Source organism: Candida dubliniensis, chromosome 2 (assembly GCF_000026945.1).
Source record: "Candida dubliniensis CD36 chromosome 2, complete sequence".
NCBI classification, from domain to species: domain Eukaryota; kingdom Fungi; phylum Ascomycota; class Pichiomycetes; order Serinales; family Debaryomycetaceae; genus Candida; species Candida dubliniensis.
This window is the reverse complement of record NC_012861.1, coordinates 725,760-749,516: the sequence shown is the minus strand read 5'-3', so window position 1 is coordinate 749,516 and position 23,757 is coordinate 725,760. Positions and strand designations below refer to the sequence as shown.

General features: G+C 33.8%; 7 protein-coding genes across 7 annotated transcripts; 4 read left to right on the top strand and 3 right to left on the bottom strand. All coding sequences in view use genetic code 12, as the record gives it.

Annotated features, from left to right (window-relative positions):
* Positions 1–848: 848 nt before the first annotated feature.
* Positions 849–2,519, top strand: CD36_18250 (conserved hypothetical protein; the record flags this gene model as incomplete). Its single annotated transcript, XM_002418258.1, has 1 exon — positions 849–2,519. The coding sequence occupies one exon, from the start codon at positions 849–851 to the stop codon at positions 2,517–2,519; it is 1,671 nt and encodes a 556-aa protein (XP_002418303.1).
* An 8,804-nt stretch (positions 2,520–11,323) lies between these two features.
* On the bottom strand, positions 11,324–14,407 carry CD36_18240 (conserved hypothetical protein; the record flags this gene model as incomplete). Its single annotated transcript, XM_002418257.1, has 1 exon — positions 11,324–14,407. The coding sequence occupies one exon, from the start codon at positions 14,405–14,407 to the stop codon at positions 11,324–11,326; it is 3,084 nt and encodes a 1,027-aa protein (XP_002418302.1).
* A 1,899-nt stretch (positions 14,408–16,306) lies between these two features.
* CD36_18230 (conserved hypothetical protein) lies at positions 16,307–17,599 on the top strand (the record flags this gene model as incomplete). The annotated part of the gene is made up of 1 exon (XM_002418256.1): positions 16,307–17,599. One exon carries the CDS (start codon positions 16,307–16,309, stop codon positions 17,597–17,599), a length of 1,293 nt encoding a protein of 430 aa, XP_002418301.1.
* A 1,010-nt stretch (positions 17,600–18,609) lies between these two features.
* Positions 18,610–19,128, top strand: CD36_18220 (cytochrome c oxidase polypeptide VI, mitochondrial precursor, putative; the record flags this gene model as incomplete). Its single annotated transcript, XM_002418255.1, has 2 exons — positions 18,610–18,775; positions 18,842–19,128. 2 exons carry the CDS (start codon positions 18,610–18,612, stop codon positions 19,126–19,128), a joined length of 453 nt encoding a protein of 150 aa, XP_002418300.1.
* Positions 19,129–19,707: 579 nt separating this feature from the next.
* CD36_18210 (conserved hypothetical protein) lies at positions 19,708–20,817 on the top strand (the record flags this gene model as incomplete). Its single annotated transcript, XM_002418254.1, has 1 exon — positions 19,708–20,817. One exon carries the CDS (start codon positions 19,708–19,710, stop codon positions 20,815–20,817), a length of 1,110 nt encoding a protein of 369 aa, XP_002418299.1.
* A 107-nt stretch (positions 20,818–20,924) lies between these two features.
* CD36_18200 (conserved hypothetical protein) lies at positions 20,925–22,145 on the bottom strand (the record flags this gene model as incomplete). Its single annotated transcript, XM_002418253.1, has 1 exon — positions 20,925–22,145. One exon carries the CDS (start codon positions 22,143–22,145, stop codon positions 20,925–20,927), a length of 1,221 nt encoding a protein of 406 aa, XP_002418298.1.
* Positions 22,146–22,628: 483 nt separating this feature from the next.
* Positions 22,629–23,405, bottom strand: CD36_18190 (hypothetical membrane protein, conserved; the record flags this gene model as incomplete). Its single annotated transcript, XM_002418252.1, has 1 exon — positions 22,629–23,405. The coding sequence occupies one exon, from the start codon at positions 23,403–23,405 to the stop codon at positions 22,629–22,631; it is 777 nt and encodes a 258-aa protein (XP_002418297.1).
* Between the last annotated feature and the right edge of the window lie 352 nt (positions 23,406–23,757).

Here is a 23,757-nt window from a genome sequence, read left to right as displayed (position 1 = left end):
TGTCCTTTGTGATTAAAAATTTAAAATATATTCCAGAGTGAAAATTTAAAATCTATTTTTTGAGTTGTTAGTTTATACATCTGCATCAGACTGAAAACAAAAAGTATTTCGTCATAGAGATAAGTTTTGTGGTTGTGTATCTTTAGTCAATTATTATAAAACTAACTAACGAAACAATCAATTTTTTTTTTTTTTTTGAGGGCCAGCTTTGTGTTTCCTGCAATTCTATTGTGTTTCTATTTCTTTTTTTCAATCTTCCTTTTCCCCCTTTAGTTTTGTGCTAAGTTATCGGAATAGAACACAACGCCTCAATACTTGAAATTACATCACTCATCTTTTTTTTGTGCACCCCCTCACACAATCACTACACACACACTCATCCCCCCCCCAATAACCCTCCCACACATATACTTACACACACTTACACATATATACAAACAATTGTGCATACACCAGAAACATATCATCTATATATAAACCCACCAATATTTCTCCTCCTCCTCCTCCGTTTTCAAATTCTTCCCCCTTTTTTTTTATTTTTCAATTTATCCTCGAGGAATTCTTTTTCATTTTTATTTTAACTTATCCATTTAGAAAATAATATTATTTATATTCAATTGGAAACGACGGAAAATAAATTATACCTTATCAACAGATATACACTGAAAACAGTATATATATAAATTGCCACCCCCGTCAAATTATTTCAATTCAAGGGTTTTTTCCCCAATTTAAATAATAATATTAATTAAGAGTTTCACAATAAACAACTAGAAACCCCAACTACTATTACTACTTGCTACCACCACCACCACGACAACAACAAGTTAATACTATTAATTCCTAAGATGGTTTATTCTAGTGAAGCTTCTAAATGGAAAGCCTACCAATTCAATGACCCATTTGCGGCTGGGTCATTTTTCGTTTGTAATAAAGTCAGTCAAATTTATTGTCGTCCCGATTGTGATTCTCGACCAACCACCAATTTGAAACTGGAAATCAAGTTTACTGACACCAATGAAGAAGCATTGCTGTTGGGATACAAGCCATGTGAAACATGCGATCCTATTCATAGTTATGCCATTGACGTCAATTTGTTAATCAAATGTGTTGCTACTGTTAATGAAAGAATCGGGTTTATTCAACCTTTATTGGATGAAAACGAAGAATCAAATACTCGGAAAATCAAAGAAAATATTATTGAAACAAGAAAAGAAGAAGACGGATTAAGATCCATTCATAACTTTGGTGATCTTAAAAGCAGCCATCATCGTGGGTCCGTTCCAAATATTACTAGCAAAGATTTGAGTTTATCGAAAAATGATTCGGACCATTACCGTTTGGTTGATTTGGCATGTCGTCATTTGGCATTAGCTGCTGCTATAAATGTATTTCAACCAAAACAACAATCAAACAGTACCGAGGAGCCAAGTTCCCCCACTGCTAATGGTAATGGGAAAAGAAGAAGAAGAAGAGGTGGTGTGCTTGGATTCAAAGAGTTGGCTGCTAAATCAAAGTTGAGTGCTTGGCATTTCCATCGAGTGTTTAAATCGGTGCTCGGGTTGACCCCTAAGACTTATGGTGACAAATGTTGGGATTTTATTAAGAAAGTCAAAGAATCAGGTGAGTATACCACATTTGAAGTGTATTCAACACCAAAGTCCTCGACTTCATCGTCGCTAACTTCACCACAGTTATCTGCCACAACAGCAGCTGGTTCAAGCAACAAGAAAAAACATCACCACCATAGTGCCAGTGATTCGGTATTTTCTCCTCATGATGACACAGCTTCCAATCCTTCGATTCCATTGACACCAATAAGTCAAACAATACCAAGTCTAAGCAATCCAAACACTGCAGTTTCCGATATGGGAACAATATCGTACCCAACAACTTTAGATGATCAATTGTTGAATATGAACTTTGCTGATGAATCAAGTTTGCCAATGACGAAAATGCCTTCTTATTCCGATTACAATTTGCTTCCCAACAACAACAGTGTAAACAATAATGATGATAAATTACAATACAACATATTACCATCGCAACAAAACTATCAACACCAACAATTTTCAGTGCCATCATCAACCGCTCCAGTATTCAGTGAAATGTTTGACTCCGTACCTTCATCATCTTCGACAACCAATATCAGCGTGACTGATTCAATTTCGAATAATAATACCAGTGCACCAATGTTTAACACTGATATGTTTAAAGATTTGGATTATTCTCAGCCAATACAATCACATACACAGTCGTCGTCAATTGACTATGGATTAGGTGAGGATTTAGGTTCATACTCTTCGATGTTTGATGAAAACATGTTCACCACTACTAGTGTTAATCCATATAATAACGCTAGTAACAATAATGGCTTCAATTCAATGTTTTCATTTGGCGCTGGCGTAGATGAAGACACCACCACTACCAATATCACCAATGATGATACTATTGCTGCCGGGTTGTTTCTTCCACAATTGGCAAGCATCGCCACACCAACTGGAACCCACCACAACTAAAACACCATTGCTGCTTCTGCAAACACAACTGCCATTCAAGATTATAGAGGATAGAAGAGACCAAGATTAATTATATTTTCCACCATTCTTTTTTCAGTTATACTTTTGTAATTAATATTTTTTATTACGTTTTAAATACAAGATTTTATATATTATACCATAATCTTAATGTTATATAATACGCCTTTTTTTTTTTTTGATACTTTTATTTTGTAAAGAACATAGTGATTGAGTTGATAATAAGGATTCGATATAATTTCGCAGTTCTAAGTCAACTATATCACACCCCCTCAATCTTCTTCGGTCAATATGTCAGCTATATCTATCTAATATTTTTCACCAAACAAAACAGAGATAGGACAAGACCCTAACAGAATAAACTATCGGCAAATGAAGAGGTCAAAGTGGTAATCTTGAACATACAGTTGGTCTTTTTTTAAAAAAACTAATTAAGGTTATAGTTGGATAAAGTATTAGATGTTTAGTTTTTGTTCTTGTATTTAAAGATGGGGGTGAAATGGCGGCCAGTGTAGGGCACGAATGGGGGTGGAAACCCCCTCCAAGAAAAAAAAAAGAATACGGCCAGGAACAGTTTCTTTTTGGTATCGAAGAAAAAAGAAAAAGCATTTGGCCAAAAAAAAAAAAAAAAAAAAAAAAAAAAAAGGAGGAAAATACATCAGTATAATCGAAATATTCAAAAATCTTCGAAATTGAAGAGTTAAAAATAAATCACTCAAGATGGATGATAAAATAGAAATTGAAACCTGAAAGATATAAGATAAAACAGGGGATGGGGAGATTTTCCTATATATCTTCTTTACTTCCTCAACTTTAGCCGCATAGTTATTCTATTGTCTCACTTTTGCCTTTGGTACTTTTCCTATTCATTCATTTGCCTCCCTTTCGCCCCAATTTTGAAACATAGATCAAAAGTTCGTAAGGCCAGCCTTTTTTTTTTTAAGTACTTTCACTGAGTTCCGTCATCATTGAGTGCAAAGAAAAACAAAAGCAAAAGCAAATAAGAACAAGAACAAGAACACGGAGTGAAGGAGAGGGGGAGTATAATTAAAGGCTAATTTACTTGAATATACACACCAGCTTAATATTAGGAGTCCCTGCTTGCCTAACTATTCGTGACGATTTGAAACTTTGATGGGTTTTTCTCGATTTCTTTTCGTTGACTCCTTGAAAATTTGTTATGGGATTCATGGAAGTGTCGGCATTAGGGATAGTGGTGTGAGTGGTGCGTGAATGTGTGCACCCACGTACATATACATCTAGGTGGTACGAGTATGCAGCAGTGGTGGTGGAAGTCGCACCACTGGTACGACAAATGCAGATTTTTGTCCAGATGAGGGGAGAGAGAAAAGAAAAAGAAGAAAAAAAAGGAGACGAAACAGAGTGGAGAAACGAAAACAAAGTCAAGAAAAAAAATACTCTAGTGGCGCCGATCATTTTTGTTTTGAGCCCATACTTACACTCTGTTAGTTTTTTAGTTGAGCATATAAGAATAGAACCATCGTGGCCAAGCATGTTTTAATGTATTTGTGAATTAAAGGTCATTTCTATATGTCGTATCTATCTTTCACATGGAAGGCATGGAATATAATTTCATTTCTTATCTAATGAACTCCATCGTGGCAAATAAGTAAAAAAATCGACAAACTATACTAAACTAGAAAAAAATTTAGAAACTAAGAACTGGGTAAACTAGAACTAAAAAAAAAAAAAAATAGAATTGGCATGGAAAGAAGAGTGAACTGAATTTCCTTCTATATAAAACTCCACCAATAGAACAAGAACAATGTGAATTGAGAAATTAGAAAACAATTAGCAGAAACTAAAACTTGACTCCACTCATGTGTATAATTTTGTGGTTAGTATTCATTCATTATGTCTTTTAATTTAGAAACAAACAAACAAAAAAAAAAAGAAGACTCTCGAGGACTGAATGGAATTAATGATACATGTATGCACATGTAAATCTAAATATGCATGATATATACAAGACAACAAAGACATTTTAGACAATTGAAATACAAAATTACTAAAAATCAGGAAGAACAATAGCTCAATGAAAAGAAAAAAGTAGAACAGTGTATTCATATTTATCATTCATTATTATTACTATGGAGGAACAGGGGAATAATTTTGAAGGTCATCGGAGTGACAAATGAGATCTGAAATTCATCTATTTGATATTCGTCACAATTTGAATTTCAAGCTAAAAGTAGTTGCTAATTAATTCGTACACAATGGAAACTATGAAGAATTACACAAAGAGTAGTTGTTAGAAGGAAGTTCTTGTTTGGAAACTTCCATTGAGAAAAGCCAACGAGGATAATTAGTCATCCCCCCAAATTAGTATTTAATTGAGGCGGACAGACAACTTTTTGTGGCCACATTAGAACCAAAATACAAAAATGCAACTCGCACCGAGTTAGGACTTACCACTAACCCAATTTAGCATTAATTCTGAACCAACACCAAAAAAAAAAAAAAAGAAATTTCTAAATGAAATTATCTGAATACTGAGATTCAAAAGTGGACTTGATAAATCGAACAATATCTGCCATATGTAGGTATCAATTTGTTCTTTAAAGGTATATCAGATTGTAAGAAGAAGGAAAAGTGTAGAGGAATGGAAAGGAAACGGAAAAAAAAGAGCACATATTGGAATTGCTTAATGCCGACAACAAAGTTTGAAAATCTTGGTCATCTTGATTAACTCCCACAGCCATTTTTTTAACAACATAACCGCTTTACAAAACTCCGGGTTTAGATGTGCTCACTTCTTTTGAGTGTTTTTTCTACATTATTCTGGTACATTCAATGGTTGGGTTGCCGGATTAACTTATTTCGCAGAGTCGTGGGAATTGAATTTTTCATGCAAGACTGATGATGTAAGTGGTGGAATAGACACGATTGTTTCATGATACTGGGGGACACATGATCAATGAACAACCTTGACATATGAATTATTTTACAACCTAGTCAACGGTAATTTGGAAGCAATACCAAAAAGCAATATGTAGAGTGGGCTTATTGTGCTTTCTCTAAATATTCTTCATGGGACTATTCGAGTAGTTCGAGTGTAATAGCTTGATCAAATGACAAGTATTCAAATTAAATTATAAACTACACACAACCGTTGAGTGTTTCAGGATATTTTGAAACATATCGTTAAAACTTCTGTCCGTTTTTTCCGTCAATTCTCTATCACCGTCTCCTATAAGTCTGGACCGTTGTGTCTTTAGAAAATCCCCTTCTAACCGACTCATCCGTTCACAAATAGTATCAATTAACCAGTAATGGAAGTTTCAAAATGTAATTTATTCACTTTTCCTGTAAAATTTGATGAGATCAACTACTAGAACACATCATGTTAAAACATTTATTTCAGTTTTTTTTACCTTCATTCCCCTAGCTGACACAGACGTACACCCCGAATATTTTTTTTTGTCCCCGGTCAAGATTATTACACCCCCTACAGGACCAATAAAAAAAAGCAACGTTTTCGGATTATCCTCGAATTGACATCCTAAATTTATCAGATCGATATGAGATAAAACAGAACAGTATAGTTAACATTCTTTTATGATGTTTCTATTGATTAATTTCGGGTTCTATTCAATATAATATTGGGTGGAATCTATTATAGCCTTATGAGATCTTGTTTTCACAAACCATTTGTAAATGCCTATATTAAACTCTTGTTAACCAATCATTTAGCTCCACTTAAAGAAACAAAGCGAAATTCATCGGGACATCAACCAAACAAAACAAAAAAAAGAGATATCGGCGTTACATCATAACGACAAAAAACAAAACATTAAAGATGTGGGAAACAATATAGCACAGCCACTTTGGATAAGGATAAATAGCATTGTTCTATTGTGATTCTAGGTATTTCCCCCTGATCAGTTGATTGATTGATTGAACAGATATCAGAACAATAGAACATTTCAGTTTAGATTGTTTTTTTTTTTGTCAATTTTCACCCCTTTTATGAATTCACAAATTCCATTGATTGGATTAAGTTAGGTGTCATTGATTATTTCATTTGTTGCAACTAATAATAGTGACAATAGGAAACCCATTGAAAGTGGTTTTTTACTTGCGCCACCGAAAACTTGAGTTTATTGATTATATAGGAGTTAACCTGTAATTAACAAACATTGATGGGTTTCTTCCAGTAAGAAGTGCAACTCTAACTTCAAATCAGGGTACATTAGACTTACGACTGACAATAGTAAAGCCAATGACTTTGATTACATAATCACATATAGTTGGTGCATACCATACGCAATTGTGCACCTATTACATCATTAATTGTAAGGGAAATTATATGGATAATAATGCATATGAATAGATTTGAGTCGTTCATCTGAATGAATTTTATTGTTATGTAAAATGAAGAGAGTTCAATTGGTGGTGTTCTGAATTGCCTCTATACAGAGTATGAAAGAGAGAGGAAGGAATTCCGTAGTATTTGAAACAATAAGAAAAATAGCCAGTTAATTGATTCAAAATCTACCGCTGAATGTCACATGCAACTGAAATCGTTCCCTATTCATCCATCGGTGCTAGTGGTAGTGCTGTATGATTGAAAAATGTATGTGCCGTTGATACAAGTCTGAACTATTAATATCATATTCGAATTTCATTCCTTAGTAGATCCAGATTATAGAAATAACAATTAACCCAGTTTGCATAATACAACAAAGAATAAAACAAAACGACATTTCTTCTTTCTTCTTGCTTCTGGAATACTTTTATTAAAGTTAAATATTTTGTGTAATTATTCATGCATTCGATCTAATTATTATTTGAATTCTCTTTGTGCTACTACAAAGAAATGATGGTTTTTAGTTTCTTTTATGAATATCATAACGATCTACAATTACAAGTAAAGAAACAAACAAACAAACAGCAAGAAAATGACAGAAATAACTAATCTAAAGATATTAATGTACATGTTCCAATCGCGGTATTCAGACAATATACGGACTTCAATTGGTTATCTATCAAGAATGTTTGTAATTAAAATGAGGTGTGAGCAAGGAAAAACCAAAACATTGTTTCAACAAATTAGCCTCTATTTACTATTAATAAATGAAATTATGAACCATCATAATAGACAGTATAGTGGTATATCTTGAAACTTTGGGCTGTTATTATTAGAGAGTGTTTGATTTTTCAAATAATATCAATCAGTTACGCCACATGGGTAATAATAGTATTGTGGCACATTGAAAATAAACCCCTCAATACAATCACAATAGTCATAATGAACAGATTTCAAAATTACAATTTCGTTCCCAACTCATTCAATTCAAGTAAGTTCGTATACAAAAACCTGAAAAGGTTCATATTCTACTTTGATTTCGGTGACCGCCGAATAATTCCAAGCAGGCTTTGGTTTATTTTATTTTATTTTATTTTTCTTGGTAGCAAAACTTGGTATTGCTTTTTTTTAGTTTGGATATTTCCAAACAAAATAAAAAATCAAAATGCTGCTAAATTTGAATATATTTACCATCGGTGCTTGAATAAAAGATGATATTAATTGATAGTTGTCCCCAAAGGTTCATATATGCTTATTATTTTGTTTTCGTAGATTACCAAACGTAATGAGAAAAGAGAATGCCACCAGGGATAACTTGCATCAAAAGGAGGTACAAACTTCCTATCAATGTTTACTGATTGACCAACATAGGAATTAATTGTTTAGTATAATTGTAATGAAGTGCTAAACTCTTTTAGTTCATCGTTCTCGAATTTCTGTTTAAATAGTTTACAAAACAATTGAGAGAATTTCTTTGGTGTTAGATTTTAGATCCACGGAATTCAGTGATTTGAGTTTTATTTCATTTAATCATGCATAGTCTTTCAGTTGGGAAAACAAATATGCCTAACTGTACAAAGGGGAATTAACAACACATATTTTCAAATGTGTAACCATCACATAAAAAATCTTGGGCCAGCTTGTTTGTTGATAATTTGTTGGTTACATGGCTTACTTTGTGTTGAAGGGTTTTAATTTCTTTCTGCAGCACATTTAAAATATGAATCATTATGTTTCAAAACTATCTAATACATGGTTGTTGCTGCTCTTCTCTTCAACATGAAATTTCCTTTGTTAAATGATTAACTGGTCAACTATATTTGTGTTAAACATTGATGATTTTGTTTTTTGAAGATTTTCCAAAAAAATGGAATTGATAATGCGGAAAACCTAATTCATTAAATGGAAACAAATATTGAAGGCCATTGTTGAACTAATCACATTTAATTCAGTAAATTTGCGCTTCTTAAACAGAAAGGAGGGTTTTTTTTTTTCTGTGATTTAAATCCGCTTTTGTTTTGATTTATAGAACATCATGGAGTTCCGTTTATGTCTACCCTCACTGGCAATTGGTGTTTTGGTAAAGGTCAAGTTGATTAGAATTTTCAATTGAGACTCAATTCCTAGTCATTACAAGCACGTTCATATATAGCTGAGTGTTTTCATTATTTCCAGTTTAAACCATAACCTCGAATAAGCTAATTACTTGCCACACACACACAATCTAAGTTCTAAAAGATCCAATTTCTTTTTGTTCGTTTGACGGATATTCTGTATTCGTAACCTTTTGCTATCGGATATTTGGTTCATACGAAACAAATTTGCTCTTTGAATTATTTCTTTTTGGGCTCTTAATAATTCTGTGAAAGCTTTTGCAAGCATTGCTGATGACCTAATTGATATCTAAAATCATAATTATTCTCTCCAAACCATTGAAGAATGTTTGTAAGTCTTTATTTTGAATACTCAACTTGGAAAATGCTCAAGCTGTATAAACTTGCAAACTTGAAACCACGGTTGCTATTATCGGTAAAAATTAACCGGTAGTATAATTTAGACCTTAGATTTGTTCGCAACTAAGATTAATTGATATTAACCTTACGAGAAAAGTCATAACCTTGGAACAAAAGGCTTGAATCATAAACAATACTGGAAGCGTCAATATTCTTGGCCAAGTAAGAATTTAGGTTTTTTAAACTTAGAGTATAAGTTAGTGTATATATATACTCATCCAGCCTGTTCGTTAAAACAGAAGGAGGAGCAGATTATAAACCCTTTTAAAATTTTTTCCTTACTTATAAGGATATATGCAATTTTCTAGAATAACAATACATTGACTATTAAGGTTTGCTAACTATGGAAATGTGATACTCCTCGGAAATGTAAAAGAGAATTTAATCAACTATGGAAATGTGATCTCTAAGTTCTTACTAAACTGATCATAATCATAATTCAGCTAATCTAATCAATAATACATAATTAATAGGGGAACCACTAATTGTTCAAGCAAAGAAAGTAACTCATATACAAAGATACTTGTAAGAGTGCTATCCACTTTTTTGGTAAACTTACTATGCAGCAAAATTCTTGGTCAATACACCAGAAGTTTGACATACAATTAACCGTGGTAAAAAAAAAAGGTGGCTCTGGGTTTAACAATAATTGTAGTTAAAAGATTAAGATTCACAAACACTAAGTTTAAATTAATCGTAATAACCTCATGATTATTGTTATCATTATTTGATGCACCTTGACTTGAATTGACTTGTGATGGATGGATGGATGGATGGATTGTTGGTTGGTTGGTTTGTAAATATGTGAAACGAAACGTTCCTTCATGCATGTCAGTTTCTAGAATATAATTATAATATTATTTTTCTCGTTTCCTCTCTCCCTGTTTTTTTTTCCTTATTGTGTTTAGAATTCACACAAAACTTTAATTGTTTAATTGTGCATATTTCCATTTTCCGTTATAGTGAGATTCTTAATCAAGATCGTTATTTCTTTCCCTAGCCGTAATGGAAATATGTCCGGCTGCCACATTGACTTTTCTTATCATGTACAATCCCCATCTCATATATTTGATTGTCATGTGAAATGATACAATTGCTAGTCACGTAGTTTGATTTGAACAAATTTACCTTGTCTAGAAAGCGTACCCTGGCTTCCATCGTCGATTTTAAGCCTAGACATGAAAAAAAAAAAAAAAAAAATAAGTGAATAGTAGCAACTAGCAATAAACACCGTCATCTCTTCATTTGTGAGTAGAAGGTTAACTTTCGCATAACGGAGATAACCTAATTTCATTAAAACCGTCAGTCTAGATTTTTTTTTGATTCAGTTTGATCTTGGAATTGTTATTCTTAACTGAACTGGTAAAAAACTTTAAATATAATATTGGCTGATTCTCTTTTTGATTTCCTTTTCTTACTTTCAGTTTAACAAATAACAGAAGTACTTATTTTGTAAAATGACTCAATTTTGGGTTGATCATTTTTGTGAATTACCAACTATAATACTCGAGCTTACTACTTGGCATTGAATATATGTAAATTCCACGAAAACGGATGTTCTTAAAAGGATTGTAAGAATTGCTAAAATAATCAAGAGTTTCTCATTACACCACAACATATAAAAGTACCCTTGGTTGAGAAATCAAGTGTATATTCCTTACAAGTTAAATGAATCAACTGTTTGGATAAATGATGGATAATAATTTCCGTGCGTGGTGTGATCCATTTAATCAAGTTTTTGTTGCCGTATGGAGAGGTGGGAGGAGGGAGGAGGTAGGCAGTAGTCGTAGCCTAATCTTTACACACTAAGAACCACTGAAAAAGAAGAATCGAATTAAATATAAGTGTAAGTCAATAAATAAATAAATAAATAAATCTCGTATATTAATCACTCTAATGTTTCCTATTGTATTGCACTTTCACTCCTTCTTTCAGTTGTCTTGCTAATTTATAATTTGTAATACTAATTTACATAATTTTTCATGAAATTCTCTTTTCGTGACCTCACTATTGTTGTAAGTACTATCGTTTGTTCTGTTGATATTATTATTATGTTGTTGGTATAATTGTTGTTGAATAGCAAATAATTGACCAATTTCACTAAACGCAGTCTCAATTTTATTTATCAATTCTCTATTACCATTGTTCTTGGATGGGGTATATATCTTCTTGATTTTCGTTTTATATGTATTGTTGGTTGTGGATGAAATAGTTCCATTATTGACCATTTGCTTGGATGGTGAAGAGGGTATTGAAAACCCTTTATTGTCCTTATTGTTGATATTCATTTCAATCAATTTGATCTCTCGTGCACGCAAACTAATAAAAATCGTTCGTGATACGATTTCATCATAATTACTATTGTTCTGATAAAATAATAAATCCTGCTTCATCCCTGTCATTACTTGTTGTTCCAATTTGGGATTTATCGGACACGATTGAACGTTAAACTCTGGTCTGAACTCGTCACTAAATGCTACCACAGGAATCAACGTTTTGTTTCTGAAAACAATATGTTCATTATGTCTAGTGCCTTTATGTATACTGGGCGATTCAACCTGCAATATATTATCGTCAATTACTCCACTCATCTTTAGTTTATGTTCCATAATTAGTTTACATTTTTCCTTGATCAAACTTTGATTATGCTCAGAAATATTCTTTATCATATTATCCTGTATTAAGGGGATAAACACACTGGTTTTGGTTCTTTTAAGCTCTAGTGTCAGCATACCCGTTACTGCGTTGTTGTTCGTGGTGGCGTTACTATTAAATTCACTTTTCTGATGTAAATCCTCTCCCTCTGACATATCTTCTTCTTCATTCATAACGTTCATCATCCCCGCGGGTTTGTTACCATATAAATCATACATCGATTGAGTCCTCGATAATCGACTAGGGGTCATCGAAAGCAGCAGTTGGAAATTACTTGAAAGTGAATTATTAATAATATTGATTGGCTTTGTCGAGGAAAAATTATACTCATCAAATTCAACTGCGGGAGATGGGGTTCTCAATGAATATGGCGATGTTCGCTTGTTAAAATTATATACATCATCAAAATATCCACTATTAGCAGTTGTTGTTGTTGTAGTATAGTTTTGCCCACTGCCACCATTAGCATTGTTACTAAACCCGTTATTGATACTTCCAGAAGTTCCTCCTCCTATCCCTGTTCCTCCCATTGCCGCACCACTGGTGCTACTAACACTACCAAAAGAATTTTTCCATTTTTCCATAAATGAACCTCCCAATTTACTCAACGAGTAATTGGAAGAGGAATATGACGAATTTAAAGACGAAGACAAATATGCCATTGATAAGGATCCAGGAGATGATGTTCCCCTGATGGGAATACCAGAGGCACACGACGACGATAGTGTTGTCTCTACCTGACATGGTTCCATGGTAATTGAAGTTGACCCTTTATTGGGGATTTCCCATCCTTTAAATGATGGTGTTGATTTTGTCAATGAGTTGTTGGAAGAAGATTCTGATATCGAGCACGAACCTGGTTGTGGCGGTAATGCATGATAGTGATCTTGGCTCTGGCTCTCGTTCTGGTTCTGGTTTTGGATCTTCTGGCTGTGGCAGTGTTTTCGTATTGTTATTGGTTTAACTATATCATCTCCACCATTAACAGTATTCTCATGTAGATTATCTGCTGCTTCTGATATTTTGACTGGTTGCAGGTTCGGTATTAATCCATTCAATATGAAAACCAATTTTCTGGCAACTACTGGATTTCCAGTCATCACTACCACTCTAGTCACTTCTTTTTTTGCACAGCAAGAATTATAAAATGGTTTCATGCTTAGCAGTTTTTTAAATGGAGTCAATATAGCAAATAGGCTACCTAAAAACGAATTTGAGTGATCCGAATATCTCCCATCCTTGAATTCTAACCAATTTAACAACTCCAATACCCAATTAACCAACATTGGATTATATTGAAACAAATCTTTTGTCACTGATGATTTCATTAAGGTGTTTGAATTGATGAGTTTGGGGACATTATAGTTATAATGTACAGTTTTAATCAATTTGAGTAATTGAATTCCAATTTCGTTATCATGTTGTAAAATATAATTTGGAAATTGAATCCTTTTATTAATCAAATATTGACATCCAGTATAATTATGTGTACTATCATAAGTAAGACCTTGGTTTAAATGCACTAACAATTTCTTGTAAATTAGTTTTTGAAAATTTATGGTATAGTGGATGATTTCATGCCAATTGTTAAACACAATATCTATCAAACTACCTAATGACTCCAATGGGATCACTATTCCAATAGCAAATCTACTGTTGACGTTATTATTTTTCGATGTATCATCTTTTAAGGAGACTTTCCGTATGCTTGATTCTTTAATTGTCAATGCTGGGTGGGGTTGCCATTCCTTGGTCTCTGTGTTGGAAAACAACGAAGAATCAATAAACTCGCCATCACTGATGGAAAATAGGCGGGTTATTAATACAGCAGGATATGGTCCATACATTGAATTGGTTAATGGTGGCAAAACATGCAATTTGGTGGCAGAATGGTTTTCATTTGATGGTAATCCACATCCAAACATATAATCGTTCAAATCAGACGCATTATGGTATATTTTCCCTGTTTTCATGGTTTTAGGCAGGACTGGCCTCTTAAAATTTGAAAAATCTTGCGTTTGTTGTTGTTGTTGTTGTTGCTGGTGCTGCATTAAGCAAGAATATGATTGGGATTTTGTTGGTGAATAATGATTGTTCTCATCGTTGGCACTATCATACAAAACCTGTTTTGTACGCAAGTTCCCTCCATCCTGAGATATTATTATTCGAAATAATTTACTGTTGAATTGATAAGGTTTTAGTTGATTGGCATTATGAGTTCCATAAAGTATTTCTCGAGTATAGGAATCCTCGTATGAACTAGTTAAAGCGGGTGGGGTTGTTGGGTTACTCGAAGATTGTATTGGAGGTTGATGATGGGCGTTATGTGGTTGTGTTGTGTTATTGTTTTGTTTAAATAATCGCCCTAACATTGTAGTGCTTTGTATTTTGCCTCTTTGTTGATTCTCCTTCTTAAAGACGTCTTGTGGTCGATCTTACTAATTATTATCTCCTGTAATATCTTAAGAATTTTTTCTTCAACCTCTACTTTAAGATCAGTGAGACATAGTACCAACACTTGATAATCAGAAATGAAGGAGAAATAGAATCAAAATTGAATTGCTTATGCTTAATCTTTTTTTGGATTGTTTTTTCTTTTTGGGAATTCAAGGTGGTGGTGGAGTTTTCTTGAGGGATTTAATTCTATTATATATTTTTTTTTTCCTGCTGCCTTTTTTTTTTGTCGTTTCTTGTTTTAGTATTTTTTTTTTTTTGACTTTGATGTTTTATAAAGGTTGTTTAATTGGTGGGGAATTTGGGAACTTCACTTTCACTTGTAAAGAAGAGTTGCAATTCGATAAAGATGGAGAAAGTTGTAATTCTTTCAATATCGTTAATGGATCTATAAAGAAACAGGTTTGTTGTTATGGGACAAATGATATCTTTAATAGAAAAACTACAGTAAGTCAAGATGTGACACTAATGGTGCTCTTTTTTAAAAAAGTTTTAGCTATTGTTAATAGTCGTATTAACAGATTTTAGTAAGGTGTAACATTTAACAACAAAAAATATGAGTGCCGATATTACTTACATTAAGGTAACAATAGATTTAGCCAAAATAAAGCACCAAGAAGGAAATTGATGGACCTGATATTCTCCTTCTCATGTAAACATACACTAAAATTGAAACAAATCAATTTTTAGAAATAAAAGGTTTTAAGTGGTACTTTCAGACGAAAAATGATTGGTTGGATAAAGTATTTGATAAGGATGTTGGAGGTAGTGGTAGCGGGAATGGTGATGTGATGGCCTTGGTTCTGCCAGGGCAAGAAACGTTTTTTTTTTTTTTTCTTTTGTGCTCTGTTTTTAAATCCTGATTGGGCCAATCAATCCCGCCATTCTTCCGTGTTGTCATTCCAATCTTGTCAAGAAAGAACTTTTTCTTCTTCTTACCCCACTTTATCCCTTCCTTTTCTTCCCATCTCTGTTGATCGAAACAAAAACTATTGTGGTTCTTGTAGCGAATATGGATTAGATTGCAAGGCAGACAATGGGTGATACATGCAATTGACAAATCGGGACAAGCGATACCTTCGCTCCATTCTTTTGTGATCTTTAATTTACACTTATTGTTGATGATTATTGTTTGATCTTACAAACATATAGTATATTAAGAGTTATGGTATTTTGAAAAGTGTTCCGTGGGTATGTAAACCCGCCAGTTTCACTCAATTGAATCTTTATATGTTTTGCTTAACTTTTTTTTCTGTAGATTTCTGTCTCTTTTTTCAACCTAAAAAATAAATCACACAATTTGTTTATTATATTTTATATTATTACTTTATTTAATATTTAGACTAGCCGACCAAATAAATAATAATTTCTTCTCAATATAATCCAGTGATAATTAATAGATTATATATTAAGTTTGTAGCTCAGTATTACAAACCCCTTGTCGTTTATGATCTCTCTTATATAATACTAGTCTTACAAATTATGTGCATACTTTTGAGCATATTGCACGCACATACAAATTCTTGAATTCCGAGATTCAACTACAAAGTTTATTATGTGAAGGATTTACATTGTTTTATGTTTTATTGCATTTTTTTAGCTCGGATACACGCACATGCACATTATTACACAATACTCTTTAGTTCTCGTTATTATCACTGTTGTGATGAATGTTTAAACCACCACCACCACTACATCCTAGTCTTTTGTTGAATTTTAAGGATACATTATTTACCTTTATCCTTTTAGTAGCCTACTTTTATTTTTTACTACAACGACAGATATTTTATTTTTGCACCTAGCTAAGTCGGAAGAACATGTGTCCAATCGATTTCGAGGACGAGTATCTGATTCTAACATCGCCACAACCAGCAATCTCACAATCATTCGCCAGTTTTACCAATGTCCCAATCATCAGCAACACTAACACTTCCATTGCTGCTAACAACAATGCAAGAACACAAAGAAGAACATCGAATTTTTTCCCACCAACCAACGATAACAGTGTGTTATCAACACCAAGCTTCCAAGTCTCGACAGACTCATATCAGTTCCCTGACATTTCATGCTCGACCACCACAACAGCAATAACAGAGCTGGCAATATCTCCATTCACAGCATTCAATAAAACAGCACTTTCAGAACCACCACAAAGTCCATTTTATACCAAGACTCCATCATCAATTACCACCAGCAATCTTGGATCGCCGGTGATCAACAAACTAAGCCAAGCCAACTTCAATACCATAAACTATCAGTTGACAAATAGTCTCAATGATTTGCATTTACAGTCGTCTTTAGACTCTTCACTAAATTCTATAACCCATCAGCAACAGCATCAGCAACAGCAACAGCAACAGCAACAACAAATACACGATATCTATCAAAACAGCAATTTGCATAACTGTCTACCCAATGTTTCTCATCAAGAGAACCTATATAATCTTGAACAACGACACGTTTTAAATCAACAGAATAGCTATTATGAACGACCTCAAAACCATACACAGGAATTGGGGAATGGCTTCATGCTAAACACAAATCCCATCGATACACCAAAGTTGAGTCCAGTGCTATCACAATCAATTTGGAATAGTGAAATTACCCCTGAGTTGCCAAAAATACAAAAAAGACAAAACAGATATTCGAACAAGGTCAATAATCCTGTGTTTATACCGAGTGATCAACCAATCGATACGAAAAGCATCGACAACAATTCTCTAAGCCCAAAAAACAAAACTATAGTTACGGATGATCAGCCATCTGAGCCACTAAATCGAAGAATCAAGTTCCCAAAACAAGTGAACTATACCCCAAAACATAATTACTTTGTTGAGGATATGCTAAAATATGATTTGACCAATCGGTATAGTGAAGGGTATAGTACGACATTCTATAAACGAAACAAACATGGATATATGTTTATAAGAGAGGCAACAAATACATTGCATGTCCATCAAAATTCTTGGGTTCAATTAAAGATTAAACTTCCCACAGGATCACCACCATCAACAACAGGCAATAGAAACAATAGTAGTTCTAGAAAGTTATTGAGCAAGAAATTAAAAGTGAATATCAAGGAATTGCCAATTTGGAAACCCAAACCATAATATTTGAAAGATCTTAAAAGTGTTTATATTTTAGTTTACTGACAGACGCTTCACCAAACTCATAGAAATTAGCGATGCTGAGTTTTATAGTGCATATGGGTATTAAGTGGCCTTCCACACTAGTATGGTGTAACCAGCTAGTCCCACCAAATACATTTAAGCATCTATTTCACATATACAAAGTACATAACCCGTTCCATTACTTTTAATACTATAAAATCTAGTATAAATTGACGTTAGATATATCATAGAGACTACTTAAAACTTCGAGAATTCTTTTGTTTACTTTTGCAACCAAAGGCCGAAGAGTAAAAGTCAAAATTCCACCAAAAAAAAAAAACAAAACACAAATAACTAGAGATGACGCGATCTAAAAGTATTTCCATACTAATTGGAACTATCCTTCATTAGGCTTGATTGGACAATACATAACTGTCAAAACTCGTCAACCCGAACTTAATAGGTTATATGAACTTGAAGTTGGGTTGGGTTGGAGATTGTTATTATAAACAAATCGTATGATTAAGTAAAAACCTGCATATAATATGTTTTTTTTCGTTCTCTCTTATTTGTATGGTGTTCTATTGTATAGTATTATGTAATTTGAACCAATCATTGGCAATAAATTGTTCATCAGTATTGAGAAAGTGCACACCATCAAGAAAGAAACAGAATCTATAATACTCCCAAAAAAAATGAAGAGATTAAAAAGAGAGGTAAAAGTATGGAAGGAAAAAAAAAAAAAAAGAAAAATTTCAATACAAAAAAAATATAACCATATTTGAAAATACCACTTTTCAACTTTCTTCCACTCAATTTAAAACCATTTACAGATTATTCAAAATCTTTTCCACTCAATTATTAATTGAATAAATTATAACTTTGGAAAGAAACAAAAAAAAAACAAAACAAACAAGAATACGGAAATTGAATTGTTGTTTAAGAATCATCACTAGTTTTATTAATTTACATTACATTTACACTGATCGTTATATCTATTCCTATATCAAATGTTTTCCGCTACTGTCCGTTCTGCTTTGAGATCAAGATTATCTGCTCAAGTTCCAAGAACTTCTAATGCTTTAAGAGCTGTCACCATCTCCAAACCATTGACTTCACAAATCAGATCTTATTCTTCAAACCATCATGAAGAAACTTTTGAAGAATTCACTGCTAGGTATGTTTACTTTTTTTAGTTTATTTTATTGAGGAGAGACAATTTTTACTAACAAAGATATTATAGATTTGAAAAAGAATTTGAAAATGCTTACGATTTATTCGAAGTTCAAAGAATTTTAAACAACTGTTTTGCTTATGATTTGGTCCCAGCCCCAGCTGTAATTGAAAAAGCTTTACAAGCATGCAGAAGAGTTAACGATTATCCAACTGCCGTTAGAACTTTTGAAGCTTTGAAATTCAAAGTTGAAACCCCAGAACAATACCAAGCTTATTTGGAGGAATTAAAGGATATTAGAAAAGAATTAGGTATTGATTTGAAAGAAGATTTATATGCTGAAGATAAAATCTAAAGTCTGGATGAAGACCCCCATTAATGAATAAAGATAATTATATATCGTCCTTTTTTCCCGAAAAAGTACGGAGACTCGATATGAATTTTTAGCATTTACAGTATTGTTTTTGTTTAGTTTTTTTTTTTTAAGTTTAAAATCGATTTATTTTATACTTTAACTCTGATGGTTTGCAGTAACTGCTTCATTGAACCAGGCTCAATGAGGTACCACTATATTAAGACTTTTCAGTCTTATAATGTAGGAACAGAGAAATTGCTCTTAAAGAGAATCCGCTGCAGAGAATGCAACTTTTCCAAAGCTTTACAAAATTCTAAAAAGCTCCAATGCTCTCGCGAATTACAGGTAGAGTCGAGACAGTGTTGCCTATTTGCTGGTAATTTACGTATACCATTCCTCCGTAATTCTAGAACAATTGTTGATTTTGGAACCTCTCACTATTTTTAACTGTGAGTCTCACACAACTCAACCTGACTAATTACTCTCTCTTTTCTGTTGTTCCTCCTCCTAAAAAAAATAACATGTGATCTATTAGTGTCTACCACTACTACTTGCTGTAGACATAGACATTTAAACACAATGGGAGTATACATACCACCACCTAATGATAAAGATGATGGAGATAAAAAGAAACAGGATACTAACTCCAATCTGAACCAACCAACCTCCCCATCATCATCATCATCATCGCTGTCAGGTTCCACAACCATATATATCCCAAACCCAGCTTCATTGATTCCACGGAATCCCAAAGTTGGTTTAATTTGGGGTCCCTTAACACCAGCATCTGATAACTTACCTGCATTATACTCGATGATCGGATTACAATTTGCAATTGGATGTGGGTTTTTCAAATACGCCCGAACCTTATCTCGACTTCGACCAATTGGCGGGTTTCAACAACCTCAATCTCACATGGCTCCGAAATTGGTGCGTACTGGCCCCATTTGGAAAATTGCCATGAGTGTAGTTACCGGATCATTGTTATCATTTGGAAGTGGGTTGGAATTGTGTCGAGTTACATTACCTTACGATCCGTGGTATGATGAAGCACAACATTATCGACGCATGGCGATAAAGAATGGTGATAAACCAAGCTCATGGTTCGGAGCCTACAGATATTATAAACCAATGGATTTTAAAACTTGGATCGATAAAGTGGGCGATTGGATTGAAAATGTTGAAAAGGAAATAAAAATCGATGATCCAGGCAATTTTGCCAATTTATCATTGGAATTAGGCAAGAATAGTAATGTAATCAATGTTCAACGTCAACCTCAAGCGAATGGAGGGGTATTAAGTAAGTTGAATAGTAAAGGGAAATATTTGGAAATTTATACCAAATTGAATGAAAACAACAGAAAAAGATGGGGGAAACTTTTACGTGAAGATTTAAACGAAGTCACAGAATTGAATAAGGCTCCGAGATTGGATTTGATGCTAGAGGGGAAATCCGATTTAATCAACCCAGAATTTACAAAATCTGCCATAATCTTAGGGAACCACACTATGGATGACGATGACCAGTTTGAAATGGTATGGTTGAATTTCGAGCCATGGGATGAATTGAAACTAGATACAGAATATGATATTCGTCTTGTTCCAAGCTATTCAGGAACTACAGATGAAATAGAAACTGAGAATCAAGAATCTCCTGTCACAGATAAAGTGGCGGCGAAACAGACATGATAATAAATAATTTATATATACTTCTATACTCTGCATATTTACAAATCAACTACTCAACCCAGTGTACATACAATGAAGAAGAAGAAGAAAAAAACACCTTAACAACATTAAACGTCTTTTGTAGATTTTTGGATCAAATCATCAGCCCAGCCCAAGGCGCCAAATTCACCTTGTTTCAATGCTGGTTTATTATACAATTCCAAATGTTTTCTCCATTGAATGTCTGCTGGATCTTGATCAGGTTCTATCCATTCAAACCCGTCTCCCCCCGTCATCCAATAGGCTTGAAATGTAACCTTGTTCAAATCATCTTTCAACTGCAATAATCTAATCTTGTTACCATCCCTATCAAAACCAGGTTTCAATCCTCTCATACTATCTCTATCATCAGGTGGTCTTCTACATAATTCCTCAATAATATCAGGATTACTTTCACCCTGATTTAATTCACGGTCGGCTTCGATAATTTTAGAACTAAATAACATTTCATCAGCATGTTTAAACCAATGAGTATAAAAAGTCCCCTTTTGCCAAGTCAAATAATCGCCCCCAGCATTAATCAAAGTACGACCCAATTTGACTATGGAGATGAAAAAACTTGAATTGATTAAATATGTCAAAATTATCGAATTGATAGCTCCAATGCTTTGCCAACTTTGTGATATCACTCCAGCATCAATTAAACTAGAAACTCCCAATTTCGTAAAGAGAGTAATCATAGCAGCAGTCGAAATAAGTTTGAAAACCCCAGATTTCAAAATTTGATTCATATGATTAATATAATTTTCATGTCCTACAGTTAAGTCAGTCAATTTGATTGCTTTCATGAATTCAGCATTGAAAATTGCATTCCTCAATGGAATCAATGCCACTTCTTTACTGACAACATCAGTGGGATTGTATTTATAATAATGTTTGATAACTTTAATATTTAAAGAACTAGGTAAGTTCAATATCAATATATCATGTAATAATTTTGATGAGAATTTTCTGTCATCATCATCATTTTTAAATATTGTATTTATGATAGAAATCGATTCTTTTGTTAATTTTGAATTGTCATTGATTTGATCTTGAATGGGATAATTATTTTGTAAATTTTTGATTCCATTTATTGCTCCCAATATATCTAATTCAGAAGATTTTGACGTTATTGTTGATTTGACTTTTTCAAGTAACGTATTGTAATCATGAATATATGCAAACAGGGAAGAAGAAGATGACGATGGAGGGGTCCTAGCAATGTTGTTTATGTTGAAATTCAAGCGGGTAATAGAAAACAGCCTAACTCCCACCACACGGGAATTCAATCTAACTGGTCTTAGCATTGTATGATAGTAGTTGTAATAACTTTAGGTTAGGTCTACAAAACAAAAAAAAAATAGAGGATTGGCTAGAAAAAAAAAAATAGTCGATGGTTTGGTGGTATTAGAACACTCTCACTGACTCGCATCCTATTGCAGCAATTTATATAATACACACTGAATGACTATGAACAAATAACTAAACTATAACAATCTAACAAGCTGAAAACATATTAGTTACCTCACTTTCTGCTACAAGTGAATTCTGTGTTACAATTGCAAAACACTGGGACAATGTTTTCAATAAAAGAGTTGAATTCAATTGATCAGCCACTACTACACCATTACTTATCATCTAGAATCTACTCCTGGATCATACTGAATAGACCACAATGAATAGCTGCTCCCGTGAACTACTTTGGAAAATCCAGCACACGCCACACAGGGAATAAACGGTCTCCCTACATAAAATCTAAGTAGGACGTATATTCACCATAAACATTAACCTTATATACCCAATGAACCTCCAATAAAACTTATGCAAATAGAAATGAATACAAGAATAGAGCTTGTTGAATATACACCAGCTGAATTAGCTTGACCAGCATTAGAACCAGAACCCAGTGCTTGAGCAGAAGCTTGCGAGGTTGCACTACTACTTGGTTTCAACGTTCTAGATGTGACAAATGTAAGACCTTTAGTGGTATCATCAATAGTAGCAGCTCCATTACTATCACCGCCAGCAGCAGCAGCAGCTGTTGTGGAGTCGTCTAAGCTTGCACCAGATGCTGCAGATGTACCGGTAGCACTCGTAGTAGCAGCAGCAGCAGCAGCACCAGTGTGGGTGGCTAAAAAGTTTTGTAATTGTGCTTGGTTCATGGTAACTGTCAATGAATATACAGACAACTCAGATGGATTCATAGTAGCAGGATTTGCTGCTACAGCAGTGTCTGCAGTAACAGCAGTTGCTGCAGTGGTTTTAGCTGTACCTGTAGTGACTCCAGTTGTCTTCACTGTACCTGTAGTAGTGCCTTTAGTAGCCAATGTATCAGCAGCAGCAGCAGCAGCGTTGGTAGTGGTTGCAGTGTTTGTTTTAGCTGTGGTTGCAGTGGTTGCAGCAGCAGCAGCAGCAGCGCCAGCTGGAGTGGTAGTTGTAACTGCACCAGCACCAGCAGCAGCAGCGACACCGGCAGCATCATCAGCGGGCGCGGCAGCAGCAGCAGGGACAGCATCTGCCGCTAAACAAGATGTGAGGATAAAACTCAATAAAATGATACCCCTCATAGTTGGTACTAATCAGTTTGAATAAACGAATGAAATGTTTGAGGAACAAAGCTTTACAGGAGAGAAAAAGGGAAAGCTGAGTTTATATTTTTTTTTTTGTTTGTTTTTTTTTTTTTCGTTTTTATTTTTAGGTGTTTCATGAACAAAGACAATCACCACAGTGAAAAAATATACAATACAGGATCAAAAAATTTCTTTTGTGGGCGCATCACAAAAATTATTCTTAAACTTCGCGATTTCTCGACGGACAAAATCATTATTTCCGAGTTTCTCGTGGTGGCACAGGAGTCTTTTTTCGAAATATCATTGGTTTACGACAATACAACTCAAAGACCTAACATGGCTTTAAACA